The 27973-nt window shown below is 35.6% G+C and overlaps 1 protein-coding gene across 2 annotated transcripts; it reads left to right on the forward strand.

The window, feature by feature from the left end:
* plp2b (proteolipid protein 2b) lies at nt 1-27967 on the forward strand. Of its 2 annotated transcripts, none has more exons than XM_073819377.1 (5): nt 1-322; nt 20317-20472; nt 20555-20653; nt 20796-20892; nt 27296-27967. In XM_073819377.1, exons 1-5 carry the CDS (start codon nt 227-229, stop codon nt 27301-27303), a joined length of 456 nt encoding a protein of 151 aa, XP_073675478.1. In that variant the 5' UTR covers nt 1-226; the 3' UTR covers nt 27304-27967. The 2 variants fall into 2 exon arrangements, with proteins under 2 accessions (XP_073675478.1, XP_073675477.1); XM_073819376.1 differs by having other exon boundaries at nt 27524-27967.
* Nucleotides 27968-27973: the final 6 nt, after the last annotated feature.

Genomic DNA, 27973 nt, shown 5'->3' on the forward strand with positions numbered 1-27973 from the left:
GTACGCACTACAGCTGTAGCCAACGCCCCGCACACTCACGCTTTCCAGCCCGCACTGCTGCTTTGTAACAGTAACAGTGACAGTCAGACGCACTCAAGAAGTTAGTTCATGAAGTTGGAAGCTGCGTTTAACGGACTAAATCATCTACGTGTAACTCGTTTAACATAATCGTCTTTGTGAACGTTTGGGCACTAGGTTTCATATTTAATAGGAATACATCTGCAGAATGGCAGAAACTGAAGGAAGTCCGTTCGGAGGCTGTTTGGAGAAACTGAAGAACTATGTGCGGACTCGAAAGGGAACGATCCTGGCCGCTGAAATAGTAAGTTATTAACATAACTGTGACTTTAATTTTACTTCTATTTTGTTCCTAAGACGCTTGCAGAAAGCTGAGAGAGCTGAGTTTTTCTTTTGACTAAATAGCATGATAGTATTGTAAACAAAACGGTGTGGGTTGAAATGAACTGTTGCTATGGAGACGCTCCCAATCGTTAAATAAAAATATTCACCTGTTGATTCACACACTTGACTAAAACAGAGCAAAACAAGCTAATAGCGTTGGTTTTATTTCATACCACAACATAAAGGTGTCTGTCAGACAACCCTTGACCGTAATAAACCACATAATTATTACTTTGAGAGCTAAAAATAGATCTGCAGATCTGCAACTGTATTCAACATAACATAAAGCTTTAGGTTGTAAACACAATTATAAAACTGCATTAGTACATTTTCAGTTACGTCTTGTTTTAAGCGTATAGCAGCATGGCTAGTAACAGAAGTGGGCGAAAAGTGTATTAATAGTGCTGTTGAATGAAATAGCTCCCATCACAGAGGCATTTGAAACTTCACACTGACACACTAGTGTGTGCTTTTGGGAGGAGGTGGCATGGAATGCAGACCATGTGCTTGATGGTGTGTGAGGTCAGAGTTCATGAGGCTTCACCCATCTGCTGGAACCATTTTTTCTCTTTTAACACATCCCTCAATCCTCAGAAAGAAGTTGTTGTGGGCGATATATCTAGAACATTTGGGAACCATGACAAAATGCTTAAGGACTGTAACATAACGGTCTTCGAATACCAAATATCTAAAACTATCTATCTATCTGTCTGTCTGTCTTGCACATTCTAATGTTTGTTTTTTTGTGTATTCATTTTTTCATTTATTCATTATCTGCCGCATGTTTGTTCGAATATTCATTGTGTCTCTAGATCACACTTTGTATTGTTCTGTCTGTCATACATTTGTTTATTTGTCTGTTAATTCTATCTATCGTTCCATCTATTGTACTTTCTGTCGTATGTTCGTTTAGTCGTTTGTTCTTTTGTTCGATAGTTCTGTCAGTACATTCATAAATGTTTGTATCATTCTGTCTGTCTGTCTACATATTGTTCTTTGGATCCGTTGTTCCATCTATCAGTCTGTCTGTCCTTCATATGCTTTTTTTGCCTGTATATAGTTTTGTCTGTCTATCTGTGGTTCTTTCGTTCTGTCATTCTAACTTTCTGTCTGTCGATTGTTTGTTCTGACTGTCTATCTTACGTTTGTTTGGTGCAGTCATTTTTTCTGTCTGTCGATCATTCTGTTTTGTTCTGTCTGTCTATCATTTCATCAGTCTGTCACATTGCACTTTTTTCAGTAGTTTTGTCTGTATATTCATACTTTTATCTATCTATCTATCTATCTATCTATCTATCTATCTATCTATCTATCTATCTATCTATCAATTAGAGCTGCAAATGGATTAGTCAAAATACAAGTTTGTTTGCGTACTACAGTATATGTGTGTGTAGTGTGTATATTTATTATGTATATATAAATACACACATTTATTAAAAATATTTGTATGTATTGTATGTAAGCACTTTATATTTTACATATAAATCTAACATGTTTTTCTTTAATATATATGTATGTGTGTGTGTGTGTATTCATATATACATAATAAATATGTATAGGGGTCTGCCATGACGCTTTAAGCTTGACGTCGACTAGTTCGTATAGAGGGCACAACAGGATAAGAAGTCTTTGAAGTCCACATTTACGCTCTGTTTCAAAACAGCTAAAATGATAATTAAATGCATACTCAGAAAGCGCTCCACATGCTTGAAACTGAACAGGAGAATGCACTTTTTAAACAGCTTATTAAATTGCCATTCTAATCTACTGCACTGCTGCGTTGTAACTGTATCTGTTTGTATGTGCATTCATTTATTCTGTCTGTTGATTAGGGCTGTCACTAATGATTATTTCATTAATCAAGTAATCGGTCGATTATTCTCACGATTAATCGAGTAATCTGATCATTTTTTTGTGGTAAGCGAACAATTAAAATTTGCTATTAAAATAATAGCAATGAAGCAATAATAATAGGTTCAAATAAAGTATCAAAAGCAAGTAATCATATGGTTTTAATGAACAAAACAGTTAGAGACTCACAACATATGCAGATATTAAGTTCAAGGCGGTCCACACCTGTAAATGATAACTATTTGTGTAGGGCAGCATTTACTGTGCATGGAGTCACTCTGAGATGCGCATAACGTACATGCATATAAATAAAGTGCACATTAAACCCGCAGCACATTTATTTATTTAACTGAATGACAGCCTTTGTGAATTTACAAAAGCTCTATGCTTTAATATGATTTTTAAATGGTTTGAATTGATGCTGTCATAATTTCTCGATTCAGTTTGAGTACTTTATTTAAAAAAAATAAAAAATAAATCATGGACAAGAATCCACAAAATGCATTATTAAACTGTTTTCCAAAGCTGCATGATATATTAAACCCATTTAAACACCATAATAAAGAATAATACAGGTTCAACAAATGCGCTTTGATTATTTGCATGTGTGTAGGTTATCTATGTGTGTGTCAGAGCGGCTCCCCTCACAGTAAATGCTGCTCCACACAAACAGTTATCATTTAGAAGTGCAGAGCGTCTTAAACTCCATATCTGCATGTTGTTGTGAGTTTGGGTTTACTATAACGTTCATCTGGGAGCACAACGTACTTGCTTTTGGTACTTTATTTGAACTAAATATTATTGCCTCATTGCTATTATATATTTGAAGTAATTTTAAAGGGCCTAGGTCTATTTTAATACTCACATAATTCCCCAAATTAATTATAATATTTAGAACAATGGTGTTCCACTTACTTTTATTTTACTATTAAATAGTACTAATGTAAGATTATATCAAACCAGCTGATGTGGTGTTTTATTGAGAATTTCACCTTTTTAAACAAGATCAATTATTTGGTACTAAGTTTTTACGGTTACACCACATTGACATTTTTGCGATCATCCCCCAAATATTATCTCAAAGTAAATCAAAACCAGAAATTGGTCTACAAAAAAAGAGAATGTATGCAATTATTTTGCACGTTTGTTTTGATATTTTAACCATTTTAAATTAATTAAACCATATGGACACAATATATATATATATATATATATATATATATATATATATAATTTATCCAATTACTCGATTAATCGTTAGTGACAGCCCTAGTTTTCGTTTGAATATTTCGTGCAGCTGGTTAATCACCACAGGCAAAATGCAGTACTCAAAATTTAATTTGAGGAATCCTGACAGCCCTACTGACGATCATTCTATGTATTGCTCTGTCTGTCTATCATTCTATCAGTCTGTCATTCTATCTTTCAGTCTGTCTGTTGATTGTTTGTTTGTTTTGTCTTGTGTGTCTGACCTAGCTATTTTATATCGGTTTGTCTGCCAGTCTGTTTCTGTCTCTTAAGGCTTTAAAAAAACCTTTACTTTTCTAGTAAGAAGTTAGTCATATAAATGGATTTCTTTCGGTTTCTTTCAACTTCCTTGTATTAAAACTCAAGCGGCAACTTTCTATACAGTTTGTTACCCCAACTGAAATTCAATTGAAATATAGATATATAATGTCAATTTAAAAACATTCTCAATTCAGTTCTAAATGATGCAGCACAATCCTGTAACAAATGAAATTGAAACAAACTGTTCAAACTTTCTCGTATCTCATTCTTACTTAAAACTTGTCTGTCAAGTCATCAGATGACATTGATTATTTTTGGAGCCTGAAAGACCTTGGTCACTATTTGCTTCCACTTCAAAACTGTCCTGCAAAACTTCTGCTTTTGTGTTCACTGGAAGAATTAAATGACACACAAGGATAAATAAATGATGACACAGTTTTCATTTGTGGCAAACTAACCCTAAGCATAAATATAAGCAATAGCGAATTAATAAAATGACAATAAAAGTTCTTGTTAGCAAATTTGTGCAGAGCATAATTCAAACCAGAGCTGACAGAGGGACTTTAGTAGATTCATAAACTCACCAGGCATTCACATACAAGACATAAACCATTAGAGAAAACACAGATAAAAGCCTAAATGTTAAACCGGCTGAAAGCTTTCCTAGTTCACCACATTTCACATGCCCAACCTCCTGCATCCTGTTGCGTTCTTATAAAAATAATCTGCATTTCTAGCTTGGCCTATCATGACATCTACCTAATAACTAACTGACACTGATTACTGTGTTACTTTGAGGAGTAATAGCGTGTTATATAACTAATTGCTGGTTAGGGTCATGGACGTTGAACATCGTGCACTCATTTTCAAGAGTTCAGTTTTGTCATTCTGACACACCCACATCCAAACTTGTTGAGTCACAGGCAAGTATAACGACATGCCTAGTGGCTTACTGTAAGTAGCCAAGCATGCTAGGACTTTTACTGAGACATAGAGTAGATGAGTGATGTATTGTATAGCTCTATTATGCTTTGACGACTTGGATAAAAACAAATGTAAACGCATGCAAGAATGCATGCTCTAGTGTTACTTGAACAAGCAGTGGGCGCCTTGCCATTGCTGAGTGCGTCTTTAAAAAATGATCAGTGTTTGGATGTCAAATATTCCTTGTAATATACAGCATGCACTGTATGCAAGTATAGTAGGCTGCATATTTATCATGTTTTGTGCATTTGCTGTATTGTAAAAGTCTTACAGTGAATGTTTTCGGTCTATTAGGTATTCTTTATTTCTGGTGTTTCCTTATTTATCCATTTCACCCTCGTGACCCTGTGCAGCCCGGAGCCCTCAGTAGTGGGTGTTCTTAAAGGGGCAGCGCTGCATCCTTGAATAGAGCTTCATTGTGCGCTGGCTGGAGTTCAGTCTGCCTGTGAGGCTCATAGAGGCAGTTTGTGCCAGTCCCCACAACTCATAAAGCTCCGATACATATGTGCATGAAGGAGGGGTGCCTGATGACATCATGCGGCCCATTCTGCTGCGCTCCTCGCTGCCCACAGGCATGGGCCGGGCATAATGACTCTGGAGCAGTTCAGACATGTAGATTTAAAGATTGTTCATTTACTTTGTAGGGCTTTATTTAAGGCCATACAATGATGTTTGTAATGCTGCAGTGAGTTTCAGACATGTTCATATTATATTTTAAAACAAATAATTTTCATAGAATAATTGTTTGTTTCAAATTAACAGCAATTATTCCAATAGTTTTTTTCGTTTTCATTTTTTTGGATTCCCTTTTTTTTTCTTAAAATTTTCTTAACTTTGTTGGTTAAATTAAGTTTTATTCTTCATAAAGCATGTCTAAAATGTCTAAAAATCATGAAATGTACAATATTAAACAGCAATTTATTAAAATACTGTGTCGTTTATTTACATTTTTCTGCTAAATACATTCTAGTAAATATTTTTTCTTGACAAATAAACCTTTAAATAAGATGTTTTAATACAAAATTTTATTAGTAACAGTAGTACTATAATAACTAGGGCTACCCCCAACTGTCAACGAGAAGAGGCTTGGTCGACCAGAATTTTATTAGACACTTAGTCGCAGAAAAAAAAATCCAAAGGAAGTGACGAAGTCATGCAGTTCTGTGGCGAACAGATCATTAACAGCTGGTTTATGTGGTAATATAGTACCCTGGAAATCCAGAGGTCTCGCGAGAGCACAATTTGAATTGTCTCTGCAAGACACTCTGGCATCGAGCAATGATGCAGGTTACTGCAATACGTAAGCAATTGTGGGAACCAATCAAATCGGTGTATCTGATGTAGGCGGGCCAGAGGCGAGCTAAGCTGATGATGAGAGCGCTGCGACGTCGAATCATGTAGTAAAAATTGAAAGATCGCTGTCGCTACAGATGAACAACAAGTTGTTTGAAACGGCTTTGGCCGCTACAATGAACGAGTTAGACTTGGCTTTCCTAATAAAAAAGGAACAGAAAACCGAAAACTCGAATCGTTCCTTTGCAAGAAGGACGTTTTTGCTGTTTTGCCGACTGGATACGGCAAGAGTTATGAGAGTTATGTCAGTTCACGAGTTCACGCTTGCATATAATTAGCCGGAGAATAGTAGTGCATGTTTGGCGTGCTGTCCGGTGAAGGGCTCCGAGCTCGGGAGTGGCCCGAACCCAGAGTACGTTACCCCCCAATATGAGTAGCGAGAACTCGGAGTGATGAGATGGGGTGGTGGAGGGTTACTGATAAACCATCGAGTGAATTGAGGTGAGTCAGCTGTATTTAAACCTATGGCGCTGATTGACTTGTGATGTTTACACTAAGCATCTGACGCGCTTCTCCCGAACTTTGTTAATGAAACATCATTTAGCTCTGCTGGTAGCTAAGCGTGTATTGTTGTGATTGGTCGTGGCGTTATCCAATTGCGTGCAGTTAGAGTTTCAAATGCATGCTTGGTGCCGCCCCTCGAGTTAGGCAGTTTTCATTGCTCGATCCCAGACCCTTAATCTTAATAGATTAGGGTCTGGATTTTTCCAGGCTAGTAATATAGTATATGGGGCAGGAAATCCAAACACTAACGTATCATTTATCAACCTCAGAGATATGGCTTTTCATCTTTTTCATCAAGTTTACATAGCAGTAATGTTAACCTAGAAAAATGTCTGTACGGAGTTTGGAAGCTGAATATAGCAAACTTACTGCATGACAGATGGAGGCACCAGTGCGGTCACTTGCTCTTAAAATACTCCGTCATTTTTAGTTATACAGATAAATATAATACATCTTTCGAATCTGTGAAGACTTTTTACATTTTTTTTGTGCACTCAGAATAACAACGAAGCATTGTGCTTTTGTAAAATAATTAAAGCAAACAGGATGTGCTTTCTGCCGTCTCAGTCTCTGTGAACTCTGTAAACTTCAAAACTCTATGTATACTTGCCTTACAGACATGAAAAATATATCTATATAGAGTGAAATGTCTACTTTTAAATGAACTAATTCAAATAGAAAACTAATTTTCTCCAATTATGTAATCCGTATAAAACATTCATACAGACGCATCACTACTGCAGAGATGACGAGTCAGTGTCTTCGACTTCTTTGACATCTCTTAAGCCGAAAACAAAGCACTAGTTTATCAATGAATTATTAAAACATTGATTCAGTCTCCTTGCTGTTTTTCCCTGACACGTTCATTAATTATTATATCTGCTGGTGTGTTGTGGTAAGCTTTTTTGCATGTGCTTGAGTGCTCATAATGTTATGTAAACAATTAAATGCTCATTATTATGATTTATATGGTTTATTAATAAACGTGTGACTAATAGTCTACTAATGCTTACAATGAACGATGAGTAGTCAATCAGAAAAAGCTTTAGTCGAAGGCAGCCCTAATCATTACATTAAGTAATATTTCTGTCACGGTTTCCTCAAGTTAAACCAAAATTTTATTTGACAGGTTGCTGTGAAGTCCTTTAAGTTTCTGTTTGTATGATATGACGATAGTTTTTCTCACAGGAAACTGTAAAATGCTCATGAAGTGACTCTTAGAGCAGTTCTAGAGGCTGAAAACACTGTTGCGCTTCAGTTTGTGTGTAGTAAAGTAACCTAAATGTTATTTTTTTGACTTATGAAATAAAAAATTCTCTCTCACCTCAGAAAAACTAATACCGTGCCCATTGCATGCACTCACAATATAATGTCATTATTAAAATTAAGCCCAAAAAAAAAAACCTATTTCTGTGCAATGTCGTGGTAATGTTGGTAAATTATGAAATTACCAAACTGACCAGTAAATTACGTAGCTATTACTAGCTTGGAAGGTTTAGCAAACATATATCATGTCCATTCTATTAACCAGGAGGTGTTACCATATGCTTCATTAACAGTTCATGCTAATATTGGGCCATAACCCCAAAATGGCACTTTATTTTCACTTTGTGTTATTTTATATAATTTTAAATGACTGTGGTGGCTATGTCAACCATTTTGTGTGTAATTAATTAATTAATTTGTATAAACACATAAATTTTTTTTCAGAATTAGGTCAAGACAAGATTTGTTACTTGAAAAGGTGGGAAAGAGTTGTCTTATAATCAGGGTCATCATATATTCGGAGCAATATGTTACATTCCTTGTTTATTATAATTTTTTTTTGCATTTCAATTAGAAACTTCAACAAGTTAATTCTTAACTTCTTTCTAAATTCCTCCCTAAATCACCTCAGAACCAAAGTTTCAGGGCCGTAACTGGCTTAAAAATTGGGGAACAATTATAGGGTGATGCATCCTTCCAATATTCAGATTATTGATCAACAAATGTGGATTATTCATTTGCTGATCGCAGTTAAATCTATATATTTGGTTATTGTTCCAATGCTGTTACAGTAAGTTAGAAATCTACATATTTTAGAATTTCTGACCCTGCACCACAAAACCAGTCTTAAGAAACACTTAATTTTTGATTAGTAATGTGCATTGTTAAGAACTTAATTCTGACAACTTCAAAGGCTTTTTTCTTAATTTTTTATTTTTTTTGCACCCTCAGATTCCAGATTTTCAAATAGTTGTATCTCAGCCAAATATTGTCTTTTCCTAACAAACATGCATTAATGGTAAGCTTATTTATTCAGCTTTCAGATTCATGACAGAATTCATGACTGAGTAGATTCTGGTAGTATTTTAGTGAAGTAAATAAACAACCCATGACATTTCTGTTTCAAAACCTGTTTTGTTGAACAACTTTTCAATGCTATTACATACAAACATAGATAAATTACAGTCATTAAAATGGGCTTGTAAGATGCAAATTTGCTGATTAGATTCAGCTTACAAAAATGAAATGTTAGATCAGTTATTTAAACTGGTAATTAGTCATGTTCTGCCATTTTCTTAGAATGACGCAAATTACACATATGTTATATTTTATTTATTTATTTATTTAACGATGTGACAAAAGAGCTTTTTAAAGTTTGGGTCAGTTTGTAGACCAAGTTGTAGTCATGTAGCTGTGTGAAGAACTGTGAATGCAGTGTTATGCGTTTGTCACACTGAAGGTTTGGCTGGCAGCAGTGTGTTTATGTGCCCTCATGCTGGCTTCATTTCAAAGGCATGGAGAGATAAGACTGTGCTTGTTTTAAACTGGCTACCCTTGATGGAAAAATGCCTTTCTCAGCCCTTTCTCTGGAATTCTGAGCTTAGCTGAAAATGAAAACTGTCTGTGCTAAAAATGGTTTACGTTTATGGTTTAAGTGGTTGACTTCAGGCTGGTTGCACTTTTGACTGGCTATGATGTGACTATTTGTATCTCTTTTGTATATGAATTAAGGGTCACCAGTAGGGATGAACAGTGTATCGGTTAGTTTATTAATGTTAGTCCGAATAGACAGTACTGTTTTAAAACAAACACATTGCAAAAACACTTCCAGGTTCATTTTGTCTCTCAGAAAAGAACTGCATTCTGTTGCTGTTTTGATCAAACTGAGGTGAAAAAGTGATCAAACTGAGGTGTACATGGCACATACCCGTAAAACTGACACAGCGACAAATATAACAATAATAAGCCCAAATAACCATCAGTATGTGAGAAAATACAGATTTAGCATTACTTCAGTAAGGTTCTGTGAGTGAATAATGCAAATATTTACAATTATGTTCAATTTAAAATTATGTCTTTGAAAGAAGGTTATTATGCTCAACCAGGCAGCATTTATTTACTTGAAAAAGATTTTTTATTTTAAATAAAATATTTTACATTTTGTAACAAAAATTTACTGTCATTTTTGATCAATTGAATATATCATTTCTGAGCAACAATATCAATTTATATAAAAAAATATATATATGTTTAGTATAGTGTATTTCTTCTCTATAAACATCTTCTTGCAGCTCCAACAGTAAAACATGGCACTGGCAATGGCAAGGTCATGGGTTCGATTTTCAGAGAAAGCAAGAATTGATAAACCTTGAATTTACCTTGAATGCAATATACGTTTCTTTGGATAAAAGCAACTGCCAAATTAATAAATGTAAACCAGAATTTTTTATAATACATGCATATATAATGCTTAACAGATCATTCAAGCTGCAGTTCCGGTTATCAAGCTGAAGAACCTGGACTTGTGGTTGCCTGTTGTGTCACAAACAGTAATTTCATCCATTCTTCTTTTTTTTTTTTTTTAAATAGGAAGCTGATAAACAGGTTAGAAGGGAAGGATTGAAAAATAACCTCAGAGAAAAAGAAAAATTGGACTTTGATAAAAGAATGTCAAGAAAAAATGTTTTCCTTTACAATAACATGCACCAATGAATCATTTCAGCCTGGTCACATTGTTTATACCAAGGACCTTATATATAAGAAGACTGTGTACTCCTATTATTTATGAATGGGAGAAAGTGTAGCACCCAATATGGTAAATAAGCCCCGCCTTCTACATGAAATAACTAATCATTGATTAGTAAGTCATCTCGTCACTACAGCTGCTGTTAGAAACTCTATAGAAACAGAGAGCGTTCGCAAAATCGCACTCATGATCTAGCTTCTACAGTAGCTAGTCTGGTCTAGCTTCAAAAACAAGCTTTTTTTAAATGGTTACTCCACCCCAAAATAAAAATGTTGTCATTAATTACGTAAAAGCGTAAAAGCCTTGTTCATCTTCGTAACACAATTTAAAATATTTTGGACGAAAACCAGAAGGTTTGTGGCTGTTCCATTGACTGCCAAGTAAATACTACTAAAGTAATAGCACTGTCAAGGCCCAGAAAAGTATGAAAGACATTGTCAAAATAGTCCATCTGCCATCAATGGTTCAACCATAACTTTACGAAGCTACGAGAACACTTTTTGTACGCAAAGAAAACAAAAATAGCGACTTTATTTAGCAATTTTTCTCCTCTGCGTCACCGTAGCACCCTTTTGGAGAGTATCTGCTGAATGCAAACAGTGTACGCTGTTCTCTGTCAGCTTCGTCAAGCTGATACACTGTTTTCGTTCGAATCAAAACGTAAATAAACGTAGAAAACATATCCATGTGTTGCGGCTGACATAGAACAGCATACGCTGTTTGTGTTCAGTGCATACTCTCCAAAATGGCGCTATGGTGACGCGGAGGGGACGAATTGCTGAATAAAGCCGTTACTTTAGTTTTCTTTGCATATAAAAAGTTTTCTTGTTGCTTCGTAAAATGATGGTTGTACCATTGATGGCAGATGGACTATTTTGATGTTTTTCATACTTTTCTTGGCCTTGACAGTAGGGGTGGGAATCTTCAGGCACTTCACGATCCGATCCGATTCCGATTCTGGGAGTCACGATCCGATTCCAAAACGATTCTTGATCTACATTTTTCCCCCAATTAATTCTTCTACTGTGCAAATACAACTTTACAATTTTAAAAACATGTAAAATTGCAGTTTATATGCTTTTTGTTTATAGTTGAAATCTCTGTAAAAGTAGGTGTGTCAATCTTCACTGGTTTCAAGATTCAATCTAATTTAATTACTGTTTTCATTATTAACTAAATATCATGATGCTCACATTCTTAGTTTTCAATAGTACTGCACATGGCTACATTTTCATATGTTTTATATCAAATTTATTTTGTGCCAATTTTACTTTATTTTTTAAACTATATAAGCAAGGTACTTTTTAAAACAATTACTTATTTAAAATAGGGTGTTCTTTAGGTATCTGAAAGTTTACAGACAATAGTTTTTCTTTTTTCCTCAGCATTACTGCCGTTTTATTATTACTGATGAGATCATAGACAGGCAGCTTTAACAAACTAATGCACAGCAGTGGCGAACGGTGACTTTTTTTTTTTTTTTTAACCAGGCATGCTTAGTGCTAAAACCACCAGTAATACCAAAAATAATTATATCTTTAGATTATTTAGAAACCAATAAAATCAGAGACGAAATCATATTTTAATATTTCCTCTTTTCCCTGTTTATTACCTATTATTTAAAAAAATTATAGACATTTTATATAGGCTATTTTTTTCAGTGGACTTTCACATTTTGAATTGTTGAGAAATTATGATAATATACAGTTAGGATGTTCAAACACAATATGATTTTCGGCAATCAGGATCTGGCAGCAACAGTGCGTTTTTCCGCTTGGGCGAGCGCTTCGCGGACAGCTTACCCCGCGAATAAAGTCATGCACATGACAGAAAAACAGAGAATGCGCATCAATTCTGAGGAGTCGAGGAAGATGCGGAGAATCTGCTTGCCCGGAAGATTCTATCTCAAATAAGGGATCAACTTATAAGCATGTTTATATTATTTAACACGTGAATGCAGTCTCTCTGACAGGCTGGGTATGCGGAGCATTAGCAGCTTATATGGACGGAACGCCACTGATGCACAGATCTATTTCGATATATCAGATGTTTTGTCCTGCTCTAAAAACATAACTGACTGTATGTAGTACAGTTTCGTTTAAAACTACTTGAAAACGCAAGTGCATTTAACCGCATCTGCAATCGAGCTTTAGGACGAACAAACACAAAGCGCACGCGAAAGTCTGTCAGTGCATCTAATAGTACTGCATTCCAGACGGCAGAAATGAAAGCATAACTTAAGTAAAACACGGCGGGTGGAAACACACAATGTCAAGCAGTGCGCACGAGTCTCACAGTGCAAATGCTGTGCAATGAAGCAGGCAGCGTCTCTAGCGCGCACACGTGCCATATGCGAAAAAAAAACAAGCTCAGAATCGATTCTGAAAAATTAGGAATCGATTCAGAATCGTTGAAGAGAGAATCGCGATGCATCGGAGAATCGATTTTTTCTCCCACCCCTACTTGACAGTGTTATTTACTTGGCAGTCAATGGGACAGTCAAAAAGCTCCCGGTTTTCATCCAAAAAATCTTAAATTGTGTTTCGAAGATAAACAAGGCTTTTATGGGTTTGGAACAGCATGATTCCATTTGAATCAAAGTGTAAATAAGCGTAGAAAATGTATCCATGTGTTGCGGCTGACAAAGAACAGCGTACGCTGTTTGTGTTCAGTGCACAATCTCCAAAATCGTGCTACAGTGACAAATAGTTGAATAAGTCATTATTTTAGTTTTCTTTGCGTACAAAATGATTCTTTACAAAATTGCACACATGAACATATTCTTGTAGCTTCGTAAAATGATGGTTGTACCGTTGATGGCAGATTAACTATTTTGACGTTTTTCCTATATTTCTGGGCCTTGACAGTGTTATTTACTTGACAGTCAATGGGACAGTCAAAAAGCTCCCAGTTTACATCCAAAAAATCTATAAATTATGTTTTAAAGATAAACAAGGCTTTTATGGGTTTGGAACAGCATGATTTCATTCGAATCAAAGAGTAAATAAACGTAGAAAACGTATCTGTGTGTTGCGGCTGACATAGAACAACTTACGCTGTTTGCGTTCAGTGCACACTCTCCAAAATAGTGCTACGGTGCATGGAGGTGACGAATTGTTGAATGAAAACGTTATGTTTATTTTCTTTGTGTACAAAAAGTGTTCTCATAGCTTTGTAAAATGATGGTTGTATCATTGATGGCAGATGGACTATTTTGATGAGGTCACTTATACTTTTCTGGGCCTTGACAGTGTTATTTACTTGCCAGTCAATGGGACAGTCAAAAAGATCCCGGTTTTTATCCAAAATGTCTTAAATTGTTTTTCCGAAGACATAGGTATTAGTACATAACGTTTAGAAGGACAAAACATACATTTTTGATGCTGAAACGTACAATTTGGATGTATCTTAACCTAACTATGAAAATTAACATCTATTTATGAAGTCAGGTTAATGTGATGTTCTTTCAAATATTTCAGCTGTATTGAAACAACATTCAAGATGACTTTGGGAAATAAGTGAATGTAAATTGTGAAAAATAACTGCAGATTAACTATTATTGACCCACCTCAAAAACTTTTATTTTCTTCTTCTTTTTTTATTTAGGAAATTAGCAACATATTAGTGCACTGCTGCCTCTCACTGGTTTCTTAATGTCATTGGTTCCTTTGTGACTACTTGAATATTTTAAGTAAGCGTCACTCAAAGCAGTAAGTAAATTGTTTTACTTGCATTGAAAGTAGCTGTAACTTAATACAACCTAGTAAGTATAGCAACTAAGTAAAGATAACTAAGTAAATCTAAGTAAGGTAAACTATTGGATTTTACAGTGTACAGATTGCTTGGATTTGTTTAAATATTTTGAAGATTTGGATTACAGCACACAGATAAAATTGATTTCTTTTGTAATTATGTTGCGTTTTTGGTGTGTTTTACGTTTCTTTTGTCAGTCCCAGCATGTTGGAGCAAATGCCTTTTGTGTCCCACGGCAAACAAAGTAAACAGTACTTAAACAGTGACTAAACGATTGCTGAAATGTTATTTATTTCAAGGGTTTAAGTGTAGTCTTGTTTAACATTATGTATTCTACGAAACGAATTGGCAGCAGAAATCACACAGAACAGAACAAAATGTTACGCATTGTTGGTGTGTGTAACAGTGAATTTTGATTCAGTCCTAATTTGATTTTGAGTCAGAATTAAAGTAGAGACAGATTTTTTTCTTCTGTATTATAATGTACATCCAAATGAAACAGTTTAGTGAAAAAGAACAATTTTAGGATAGCAAATATCCGTCGGTTGTTGATTCAATGAAAAATTGAGCTTGCACTGCTGAAAGTGAGTTTGCAGTAGATTGCGATAAAGCTTTGAGGCTTAAGCAAAGTAAATAACTGGAAAAGCCTTGCACACCTCACCAGAGAAAAGTGTTTTACCGGAAGGTGAATCATTACATTATAGCATGCATTTAGAAAATCATGTTTCATGTATTGTTTATGGTAGATATTGCCATGGTAACATAACTTTGTTGTTTCCCCAAGTGACAGAAAACAGGAAACTTGCCTCCTAACACATTGAGAATCTTCCTGTTTGAGAAAGCAGTTTTAATCTTCACACTTGCATCAGTTGTTACTCTGACAGCAAACACAAGGCACAGGTGTTTGACAGTGGCATATGTACAAATCATTAACACCACCTCAAACCCTAGCAACATAAATGACACTTCAAGAAGAACTGAACCATTCAAGAGCACCTGTACTGTCCTTCCAACAAATATGAAACAAATATAAGTGTTTGCTAAGGCAAGCAGCGAAATCTGAAATCTGTCATTTTTTCTTTTTTCTTTTAATGTTTTATTAGGCTTGTCAGTAGCACAAAGGAAAACTCTGTAATCTTATTTCAGTCTGCATACTTGTCATTCTCTAAAAACAAACCATGAGTCATAGATTATTATACTGAGTCTGAGTTTTTCTCTGACTAATGTCCGCTAACTTTTCCTAGTTGTAGCCGACAGTGTTTATTTAGATCTCAACGCCAGTGTTTGAGTTTATGAGCTGATTAGACGTTTGAAATAGTCGCACACTCCCAAAGGTATTCTTATAATAGTTCTTAGTTTATAACCATATAAGGACTCGCTCTGTGTGTTTACTTCCGTGCTGTATTTTTCTCTTTAGTCCTCACCACATGTTTTAGTAATTTAACTTGAAAAAGCTTCACAAACTCTATAGGATGTGAGAGATTCGGAGCTGAGCTGTTAACTGACACCTAGAGCAGATGGCACGTTCAGATGAATTGTGGGTAGTGAACAGTGGTAGAAAGCTGTGGTGATTTGGCAGCAAATATGGGTGACGTACTGGAGAGGGAGAATTTCCACACTAAAAAGCCAAGGACGTTTAGGAAAATAAAAAAGAAAGCATTCATACACACTGGCGTTTTATACTTCTTGTACAAGATACAACTGAACAAGTTACGGATTGTTCTATATGAGCAAATTAGAGAATTAGTTCACTTCCAGAATAAAAATGTCCTGATTATTTACTCACCCCATGTCACCTTTGTTCAGTTGCAAAGAAATTAAGGTTTTTAAGGAAATCATTCCAGGATTGTTCTCTATATAGTAGACTTCAATGGTGGCTAACGGGTTTGAACTTCCAAGTTGAAGTTTCAATGCAGTTTCAGAGCTGAAGAGGAATAAGGGTCTTATCTAGTGAAACGATCTGTCATTTTCTAAAAAAAAATAAATAAATAATTCAAATGTATATACTTTTTATATAAATTCCAGGATTTTTATATACAGTGCCCTCCACTAATATTGGCACCCTTAGTAAATATGAGCAAAGGTGACTGTGAAAATAAATCTGCATTGTTTATCCTTTAGATCTTTCATTTGAAAAATTCACAAAATTCTAACCTTTCATTGAAGTAAAACAATGGAAAATGGGGGGTATCTCATTATGGAATAAATGTTTTTCTCTAGTTCACGTTGGCCACAATTATTGGCACCCCTAAAAATTGGTCTAAGTAAAATATCTCTAAAGTACATTCCCATTAACATTACAATTTTTTTTTAGCACATCAGGGTGGCTATCAGTATAAAATTGTCCAGCCGTGACTTTCTGTTCCACAGGATTATAAATATGAGGAACACAAAAGCCAAATTCCCTTAATCATCCATCACAAGAAGTAAAACCAAAGAATGTAGTTCTGATGTGCAGAACAAGTTTGTTGAGCTTCACAAAATAGAAAGTGGCTGTAAGAAAAGAGCTAAAGCATTGAAAATCCCCATCCCCACCATCAAGGCGAGGCAAGGCAAGTTTATTTATATAGCACATTTCATACACAATGGTAATTCGAAGTGCTGTACATAAAAAGGAATTAAAATCACAATAGCATAAAAATCATAAAAATTTAAAATAATAATCACAACAATAAAAACAAAATTAAGAACATTTAAGATGATTTAAAAAAGAAAATGATTTCAAATTAATTAATACAGTAAAATGATTATATATAAAATAATGCAATCTGTTCGGACGTAGCACAGTGCTCATTCAATAAATGCACAACTAAACAGGTGAGTTTTGAGTCTGCATTTAAATGTGGCTAATGTATTAGCACATCTGATCTCTTCTGGAAGCTGATTCCAACTGCGGGCGGCATAATAGCTAAAAGTGGATTCCCCTTGTTTTGTGTGAACCCTTGATATTACTAACTGACTTGATCCTAGTGATCGGAGTTGTCTGTTAGGTTTATATTTAGTGAGCATATCTGCAATGTATGTAGGTCCTAGGCCATTGAGTGCTTTATAAACAAGTAAAAGTACTTTAAAATCTATCCTAAACATAACTGGAAGCCAGTGTAAGGACCTGAGGACTGGTGTAATATGCTCTGATTTTTTGGTTCTAGTCAGAATCCTGGCAGCAGCGTTCTGTATGAGCTGCAGCTGTCTAATGGTCTTCTTGGGAAGGCCAGTGAGGAGACCATTACAATAGTCCACCCTGCTGGTGATAAAGGCATGAACAAGTTTCTCCAAATCTTGACGGGAAACAAAACATCTAATTCTTGCAATGTTTTTAAGATGATAGTATGCTGATTTAGTTACTGCTTTGACATGGCTACTGAAACTGAGGTCTGACTCCAGAATCACACCCAGATTCTTGACTTGATTTTTTGTTTTTTGACCCCTAGCGTCAAGGTACGCATTTACCTTATGAACTTCATCTTTGTTTCCAAATGCAATGACTTCTAAAGATGCTTCAGGGCAATAATTAAACTAAAGATGCTACAAATCTGCCTAGAAGAGGACGTGTGTCTATATCATCCTAATACACGATAAGGAGGAGAGTTTGAGTGGCCAAAGACTCTACAAGGATCACAGTTGGAGAATTGCAGAGATTAGTTGAGTCTTGGGGTCAGAAAGCCTAAAATAAATTGATCAAACAGCCCCTACATCAGCACATGTTGTTCCAGAGGGTTTCAAGAAAAAATCCTCCTGGCTCATCCAAAAAAAAAAAAAAAAACTCCAGCATATTCAATTGTCAGACATGATTGGAACTTCAAACAGGACTGGCTTCTATGGTCAGATGAAACTAAAAATGAGCTTTTTGGCAGCTAATCCTTGAGATGGTTTCGGTGCAGACAGGGCTTAAAAAGTGCCCCATGCCCACGGTTAAAAATACTGCTGGGTCTTTAATGTTGTGGACCTATTTTTCTGCCGGAGGTCCTGGACATCTTGTTTAGATACATGGCTTCATGGATTCGATCAAATACCTGCAGATAAAAAATCAAAACCTGACTGTTAGAAATCTTATAATGGGCCATGGTTGCATCTTCCAGCAGGACGATGATCCAAAACAAACATCAAAATCAACACAAAAATTGTGTCACTGAGCACAGAATGAAGCTTCTACCATGGCCGTCCCAGTTCCCTGACCTGAACCCTGTATAGAAACGGAAGAGAAGAAGCACCAACATGAAGCTGGGAATAAAGAGATTCTGGAGAATCTAGAGAGATTCTGTTTGAAGGAATGGCCTCTGATCTTTTGTCAGGTGTTCTCCAAACTCATCAGACATTGTTGGAGAAATCTCAGAACTGTTATCTTGGGAAAAGGATGTTGCAATAATTGGGTGCCAATAATAGTCGCCAAAGGGAACTAGAGAAAAACATTTATCTCATAATGATATTTCACCCCTAGGTTCTATTGATTTACTTCAATGACAGGTTAGAATTTTGTGAATTTTTTGAATGAAAGATCAAAAGGATAAATGATGCAGATTTATTTTCACATCCACTTTTGCTCGTATTTACCAAGGGTGCCAATATTAGTGGAGGGCACTGTGTATATATATATATATATATATATATATATATATATATATATATATATATATAAAAAATCATTCCGGGATTTTGCTCCATATAGTGGACTTCAATGGTGGCCAACGGTTTGAACTTCCAAGTTGCAGCTTCAGGGCTAAAGAGGAATAAGGAACTTATCTAGTGAAACGATCAGTTATTTTCTAAAAATATATATACATTTGAATACTTTTTAACCACAAATGCTCATTTTGCACTAGCTCGACTTTACACATTGTGTAATCACATTGGAAAGGTCACACACCTGTGCACTCCAGTTCAAAATGGTTTGTAATGGTTTTAAGTTTTAGAATTTGTCAATTTACAGTGTATTGAAAATTTTAAATCGATTCTATGTCAACTTCAGTTTAAAACACATTTAGAAGATGTACTTTGGTTTCAGTTTTTCACAGCTGTTTTTTTTTTCAGTTCATGAAAAATATTTTCATTTAGCTTTTGTTTTAGGTTTTGTTAAAGTCAACATGAAATGAAAATGCAGAAAATTGAAATTTACTATATTCATGTTAGAGATGTTATTATAAGCAATGCATCCCTGTGTGTTTCAACTTGTTTTCTCATTTTAATGTTTAAATGATCATCCAGTGAAAATGACACCTAAATGACAAAAATGAACCTCTAGTGGCATATACCAAACTTCTCCAATCAATCAGCTTAAACTCGTCCCTCCACAGTCGAACGGAAAATACAGAAAAAAATCTGGGTCACACATTAGTTTGGGGACCAATTCTCACTATTAACTAACTAATAACTGACTTCTGCCTCAATAAACTCCCAATTTGCTGCTTATTAATAGTTAGTAAGGTAGTTGTTATATGGTTATACACTCTTTAAAATAAAGGTGCTTTAAAAGGTTCTTCACAGCGATGCCATAGAAGAACCATTTTTGGTTTCACAAAGAACCATTCAGTCAAAGGTTCTTTAAAGAGCCATTTCTTTCTTACCTTTTTATAATCTGAAGAACCTTCTTTCACCACAAAGAACCTTTTGTAAAACAGAAAGGTTCTTCAGATGTTAAAGGATCTTTATGGAACCATTTAGACAAAAAAGGTTCTTCTATGGCATCGTGAAGCACCTTTATTTTTAAGAGTGTAGTAACAGTGAAAAATTGGACTCTAAACTAAAGTGTTACAAGTGTCTGTCACTTTTTCCCTTTCATCGCAAATTTACCAGTAATAACACTGCAGTGGAGAAACAGGCTATCTGCAGAAATGTATAAATACGGCATCTGTCAGCTAATTGCTAATGCCCGATCAAAACCACATTCACATCTTTACACACTTGTACACTGCTGCAATTAAGTTATTAAACTGCATGTGTGTTTTCTGTAGATCATCAGTTTCATCATCCTCATCTGTTACGCCGCATCAATGTATGGCGGGTATTCAGCGGTCGCCATCTGCGAGATGGTTTTTGCCATCATCTTCTTCATTGTCTTCATGATGGAGCTGGACAAACAGTTCCTGGTGGTGAACTGGCTCTGGAGCGTGAGTGTGAATTCACACATACTTCCATCATTAGTTTTACACGAATGAGCGCCGCTTACCTTTTCTCTGTTTGTCCTGTTAGGATCTTATTCGTGCAGTGATCGGTGCAGCACTTTATCTCATTACCTCTCTGATCTGTGTGATCGGTGGATCTGGGGACGGGGCTCGCATCGCCGGTGGGGTAAGACATCCAACGTTCAGTATCAAAACATGTCATGTTTGTTTCTTCCTGATCAAATCTGAATTATTAGCGCACTATATACTCCTGATTTTCACACTACTGGCATCTGGTGTTTTATAAAAATGCTCTTCTTCTCTCACAGGTGTTCGGGCTGCTGGCTGGGATCTTGTTTGCTTATGATTCCTACACAATTTTCTTGAACATCAAGAGCAGCAGACAGCATTCAGCTGCTCCCACAGGTGCATAAACACTCATTCATTTGTTAAAACCTGTTACACTGGCCTCAAGAGGTATTTGAACACTTAAACCTCTTTGACACTGCAGGTGAATAGGGTAAAAAACGAACTAATAGTTATCACCTTACTTACACAGTTGATTAATTACATTGATAATTGCAAACATTTTTTGTATTACAAGTTACACTAAATATGCAAATAAAGCATTATTTAACGAAATATAAGCTAATTTGCATACATTTCTAGTACAAAAATCCAAACACTAGATGAAGTCAGTTTCAAAATTATTGTTTAATAGTTTTTTACATTTTAGAGTCAAATGTTTTTACAAAGGGGATTTTGGTCTCATTTTGTCACTCCATAATTCAGAAAAAACAGACAAAAAAAAACATGCATTTTTTCGGGGGAATAAAATGTTGTATAAAATCAAGCCAATTATATATAATCCCTTCGTAAAAGCCTTCAGGATATAGACATGAATAAAAATGTAAAGTTTGGTGTGTGTGTAAATGCTACTGAAGTGGAGATGTATGGCTCAGTGTATGAGAAAAACGGCCTTTAAAACATGTATTGTAATTGAAATCTATTGACACAAATAGATAACGTGCTATAAAAGAAACACTTAACAGTGTCATTTGGGTGTTTTCTTTTCACTAGTCTGAAAAACACTTCATAAAAAAACAAAAGGCCCAAAATCTTAAACTTCACAGGTGCATGAAAAAAAGTGTCTTCCCTGCAGGAAAAAAATCAAATCAAGCAATCTCCTTAAAAATTAACATTTCTGAAAACTTACTCACCCTCAGGCCATCCTCTGGAGTAAATGGGTGCCGTCAGAATAAGAGTCCAAGTAATCCACACCACTCCAGTCCATCAATTAACATCATGTGAGGAAAAAAGCTGCAAATTTGTAAGAAGCAAATCCATCATTAAAGTGTTTTAACTTTAAATAGTTGCTTGTGGCCAAAGTATTGGCAATGCTTCCTCCAGTGAAAATGTCCATTCTCTGTTGTCTGTTTCTTTAGAACAGTTTTGGCCTGTTTTTGCTTGTAAACAGTGCTTGATTGGTGTATATGTCTCTCCTGATTCAGACCAGATGCCTTTTTCACTGGAGAAAGCGTTATTATGGAGAGAGGACTCGCACTCTTAATGATGGATTTGTTTCTTACAAACACACAGCTTTTTGCTTTACCAGACGTTAATTGTTGGACTGGAGTGGTGTGGATTACTTGTAGATTATTGTGATGTTTTTATCAGCTGTTTGGCTCTCCTTCTGTTGGCACCCATTCACTCCAGAGGATCCATTGGTGAGCAAGTGATGTTACATTTCTCCAAATCTGTTCTGATGAAAAAAAACTCATCCACATCTTGGATGGTCTGAGGGTGAGTAGGTTTACAGCAAATTTACAGTTTTGAGTGAATTATTGCTTTGAGTTTACACAGGCGTCCTAGCAGAGTATGTCAGATGTTAGTGATCAAGATGAGTATGATGAATGATGACTAAAATCTGAACTCCACAAAGTGTGAGAATTTCAATGCCTCATCGAAAAACAACATGTTGTGAAATGTTTGAGCTGAAACGTGTTCTTACGTCTTTCTATAAAATAAAAGCTCCTTGGTTTGATATTTCATCTAATGCAGTGACATTAAGATATTTAGGTATTTTTTATAGGGCCACTGTCTGCACAGTATGTACTGAAGGAACATGGCTAATTTCAAAAAAGACCTAAAAAATATTTTGAACCTTAGTTAACCATATTAAGAAGAAAATATGGATTGTATATGTAGTTAGATACACATCTAATTAATTGTTTACTACATAATTGTATTGCTTTTTGTAATTGAATCGCATTGAATTCCAAAATGTCCAAGTAATTCTTTCAGTGTTATATTTTTGAGTTTAACCTTACAGTAACATTCAAAGTTCAACACAAGATAATGCTTTTGTACTTCAGTTTGCACAAACAAAAACCATGTGTACAGTAAAGCACTTGCATTAGATTTTTTGTTTGTTTTTACAAACTGATTCATGCATGGTAAAAAAAATAAATGTCTGTGGTAACTGAAAACATGTCAACGGATGCTGTCCATGGATTTGAACTTGTTTTGGGAAACAGAAGAGTTGTTCTGCTAACAAACTTGATTTTTTTTTTTTTTTTTTGCAATGACACATTCAGATGTGGCATACTAGCTCCTCTTCAATGCTTTTTTTATGACTGAATTTATAAGGTTAGCTCACCCAAAAATGAAAGTTCTGTCCAATCTACTCACTCGTGTTTTTTCAAATGCATAAAACTTTTGATTATCATCAAAACATAAATAAAAAACATACAGTGCCTTGCGAAATTATTCATACCCCTTCATTTTTTTTTCACATTTTGTTATGTTGCTGCCTTATGTTAAACTACTTTAAATTACTTTTTTCCCACATCAATCTACACTCCCTATTCCATAATGGCAGAGAAAAAAATAGGTTTGTGCAAACAACATTTGTGCAAATTTATTAGAAATAAAAAACTGAAAAGATCCCATTGCATAAGTATTCATACCCTTTTCTGGGACACTCGAAATTTAGCTCAGGAGCATTCATATTGCTTCTAGATGTTACTACACTTCGAGTGGAGTTAAACTGTGGCAAATGAGTATGATTTAGAAAGGCACACACCTCTCAGAAAAGGTCTAACAGCTGAAAATGCATATCAGAGCAAAATCCAAGTCCTGAGGTCAAGATAACTGCCTGTAGAGCTCAGTGACAGACTTGCGTTAAGGCAATGATCTAGGGAAGAGTTCAGAAAAAAATCTGCTGCATTGAAGGTTCACAGAAGCATTATCCATAATGGAAGACGATTGGAACAACTAGGACTCTAGAAAATGTCTGCCAGCCCCCATCCAAGCTGACAGAGCTTGAGAGGTGAAAAGGTGAGGCTTGTCACATCATACCCAAAAAGACTTTAGGCTTTATGCAATGTACTTATTTCAGTGTTTTATTTTTAATAAATTTGTAAAATATGCAAATCTGGTTTTTGCTTTGTCATTATTATGGTGTAGAGAGTGTATAGAGAATTTTACAAATTTATAAAAAATAAAACACTGAAATAAGTACATTGCATAAGTATTCATACCCTTAACTCAGTACATAGTTGAAGCACCTTTACAGCCTCAAGTCTTTTTGGGTCTGATGTGACAAGCTTTGCACATCTGCATTTGGCAATTATCTGCCATTCTTTGCCTCACCTTTTCACCTCTCAAGCTCTGTCAGCTTGGATGGGGGCTGGCAGACATTTTCTAGAGTCCTAGTTGTTCCAGTCATCTTCCATTATGGATAATGCTTCTGTCAACCTTCAATGCAGCAGATTTTTTTCTGAACTCTTCCCTAGATCATTGCCTTAACACAAGTCTGTCACTGAGCTCTACAGGCAGTTATCTTAACCTCCGGACTTGGTTTTTGCTCTGATATGCATTTTCAGCTGTTAGTCCTTTTCTGAGAGGTGTGTGCCTTTCTAAATCATACTCATTCAAATGAATTTGCCACAGTTTAACTCCACTCGAAGAGTAGTGACATCTACAGTCCCTGACAAAAGTCTTGTCGCTTATCTATTTTGTAGAAACACCTGCTATTAACCTAACTTTTAATTGATAAATTGGTGTTAGAAATAGCTCATATGAAAAGCTAAAACCCTCCCAAATGATGTTTAATGCACTGAAATAAATTAGCTTCACTGAAAAAAGATTTATCATTTAATCAAGACAAAAAGGTCAAATTTTGGCAAGACAAAAGTTTTGTCGCCTATACAGAAATTGAACAAATTTACTGCAAATACAAAAATATGTCAGCAAATTAAGTAGTGGTGCTGTGAGATCCAAATTTTATATCTAGTATGACTTCCATGAGCTTGAAGGACTGCATCTATGCGGTTTGGCAAGGATTCATACCATTTATTGATGAAGTCATCAGGAATAGCAAAGAAAGCAGTCTTGCATGCCTCCCAGAGTTCATCAATATTCTTTGGTTTCGTCTTCCATGCTTCCTCTTTCATCCTACCCCACACATGCTCAATGATTATTATGTCTGGTGACTGGGCTGGCCAATCCTGGAGCATCTTGATCTTCTTCGTCTTGAGGAACTTTGATGTGGAGATGGAAGTATGCAATGGAGCACCATCCTGCTGCAGAATTTGGCCTCTTTTATGGTTGGGAATATAAGAGGTAGCTATGATTTCTTGGTATTTTAGACTATTGATGTTGCCTTCCACCCTGCAGATCTCTCGCACACCCCCATACTGGATGTAACCCCAGACCATGATTTTTCCGCCACCAAACTTCACTGTTTTCTGGGTGAATCTCGGATCCATTCGGGCTCCAGTAGGTCTCCTGCAATATTTGCGGCGACTGTGGTGTAATTTAACAGAAAATTCATCTGAAAAAGCCACCTTCTTCCATTTTCCAGCATCCATCCTTTTAGCAGGCTGTGGGCCGTGGCAAATGCCAAATGGTTTTTCAATTGTCTTTTGTTTAGTGCTGGCTTCTGGGCACTGATTCGACCATGGAGGCCATTTTGAGACAGAATCTGACAAACTGTTCTGGTGGACACAGGGACTTCAGGTGACCAGGTCTCGTGGAGCTCTGCTGCAGTGGAAAATGGGCTGGCCTTGGATTTTCAAGGCCAACAAATGGTCCTCTCGAGCAGTTGTCTTGTGGGGTCTGCCTGACCTGGGCTTGTAAAAACGTCTCCAGTCTCTTCAAATCTTTTTTTTAACCTCTGTACTTGATGCTGAGACACATTAAGGTGTCTGCCACATCAGCAGTGGATCTGGTCTTCAGCCTCTTGATAATCAAAACTTTAGTCTCAGGGTGAATCTTAGGCATGTTTGCAGAGGTCTAGTTGCAGTTGATGTGAAGGTCTAGTGTACTGGGGTTCATTTTATACACAACTGAGACCTAATTGATCCATTATTAGTAACAGGTGAAGCTCATATGACAAGGCGACAACACTTATGTCTTTGCAAAAATTGACTCAATGGGCTTTACCAAGCTGTGAATATTAGAATACTTTTTGGCAGTTTCATTTTGCACTGAAACATTATTACAAAACCTTTTGGGATTAAAATGAGCCCTTTCTTGTAAAAAAATCTTGATTAGAAATATATTTCAGCAGCACTTCAAGTCAATTTGTACACAAGCGACAAGACTTTTGTCAGGGACTGTAGAAGCAATATGAATGCTCCTGAGCTAAATTTTGAGTGTCCCAGAAAAGGGTATGAATACTTATGCAACGGGATCTTTTCAGTTTTTTATTTTTAATAAATTTGCACAAATGTTAACCTATTTTTTGCTTTGCCATTATGGAGTAGGGAGTGTAGATTGATGTGGGAAAAAAAAGTAATTTAAAGTAGTTTAACATAAGGCAGCAACATAACAAAATGTGAAAACAATGAAGGGGTATGAATAATTTCGCAAGGCACTGTATATTGTAAGAAAAGATATATATTTTGAATAAATTCTGTTCTTTTTAACTTTTTATTCATCAAAGAATACTGACAAAAGAATCACAGGTTCCAAAAAATATTAAACGGCAAAACTGTTTTCAACAGTGATAATAAAAGTAATAAATCAGCATATTTGGATTTGAAGAGTGGAGTAATGACTGATGAAAATTTACAGGAATAAATTATATTTTAAAATATATTTTATAATGGTTTTAATATATTTTAAAATATATTAAAACCATTATTTTAAACTGTAATAATATTTCACAATATAACTGTTTTTTTCTTTCTTTCTGTATTTCGATCGAATAAATGCAGCCATGATGGGCATTCTTTAAAAAAACAATAAAAATCGTACTGATCCCAAACTTTTGAACATCAGTGTATGTAAATAAAAGCCTGTTAGATCAAAATTATATCAAGCGATTTCATCTTTTCGGAAGACTTTTGATTAAACAGTTTTTTTTTTTACATTAATTAAATATCCCTTCATAGTAGCTTGAAACGGATTTGTAAAATTATTTTCGAAAGTAATTGCAAATTGTATTTTTAGTTGTGTTTTCCGTATGTGGGTGCATAAATGCTGATAATCCAAATGTAACCTGCCAATGTCGCACAAATTCCTTTAGCATTTGAATTTTCAATGCCTTACACCAGGGATGGGCAACTTTGGTCCTGGGTTTGGAAAGATATGAGTGTGAGCAAAAGATGACAACATTTTCATTTGGGGGTGAATTATTTTTTTAAATCTGCCCACTTAGAATCAGAAAGAGCTTTTGCAAGTGTGCTATTCATATAATTATGAATAATGATATGAATATCAAATTAATATCTTGCAAAGTTTTTGCTAGCTTTTTGACGAGACAGAGGCAGCAGTTTGATTTGAACTGGAGGTGACATGTGCTGTAACTCTCTTTGAACAGGTCGCTGAAGGCCGTCTGGGATGTTTACGACTGACATTTGGCATTTGAGCCAAACCGTTACTCTGACAGAGACGCCAGTGGCAACACTGGTATCTCACCCAGAGCTATGCCTTTTCACACGTCCGCTCTTAATGTGCTGTAACTATAACAACTTAACCTGACTAACTACTCCCCAGTTATTTACGTTGCGTCTCCCTTTTTCTTTTCTCTCTTTGTTTTTTTTAACAGATGACACAGTTTGAAACTACTTTGCTCACTACAACATTAACAGCAACCAAAAACATGGAGAACGAGTCTAAAAATGGCAAAAGGAGTGAATTCCTGAGAGTTATCGCAAAGTTACCATGAGAGGTGAAGACCAGAGGAATGCAAAAAGGGACGGAACATTACACAACAAAAGAGGTTCATGTACAAAAGGGATTGAAAATGAAGGAACAGAAAGCTGTTGACATCCAAAGATTCATTACTGTTGTCTCGTTCAGGCGGCTTTTGTTACCACACATTTTTGACGGCTTGGTCGGTTACAAAATATCTAGGAAAATAGGGCTAATAAAACATTGAATAAAAGTTATGACCAAGTCATTTTAAAGTCATTATTAGTAAGTTGTGTTGGAAAACTTGATTTAATTCAGTCTGGTGCTGTTTTTTATGATGAAACATTTAGGTTGCTTTTGTTTG

The sequence above is a fragment of the Garra rufa genome, chromosome 15, assembly GCF_049309525.1.
Source record: "Garra rufa chromosome 15, GarRuf1.0, whole genome shotgun sequence".
Taxonomy (NCBI): Eukaryota; Metazoa; Chordata; class Actinopteri; order Cypriniformes; family Cyprinidae; genus Garra; species Garra rufa.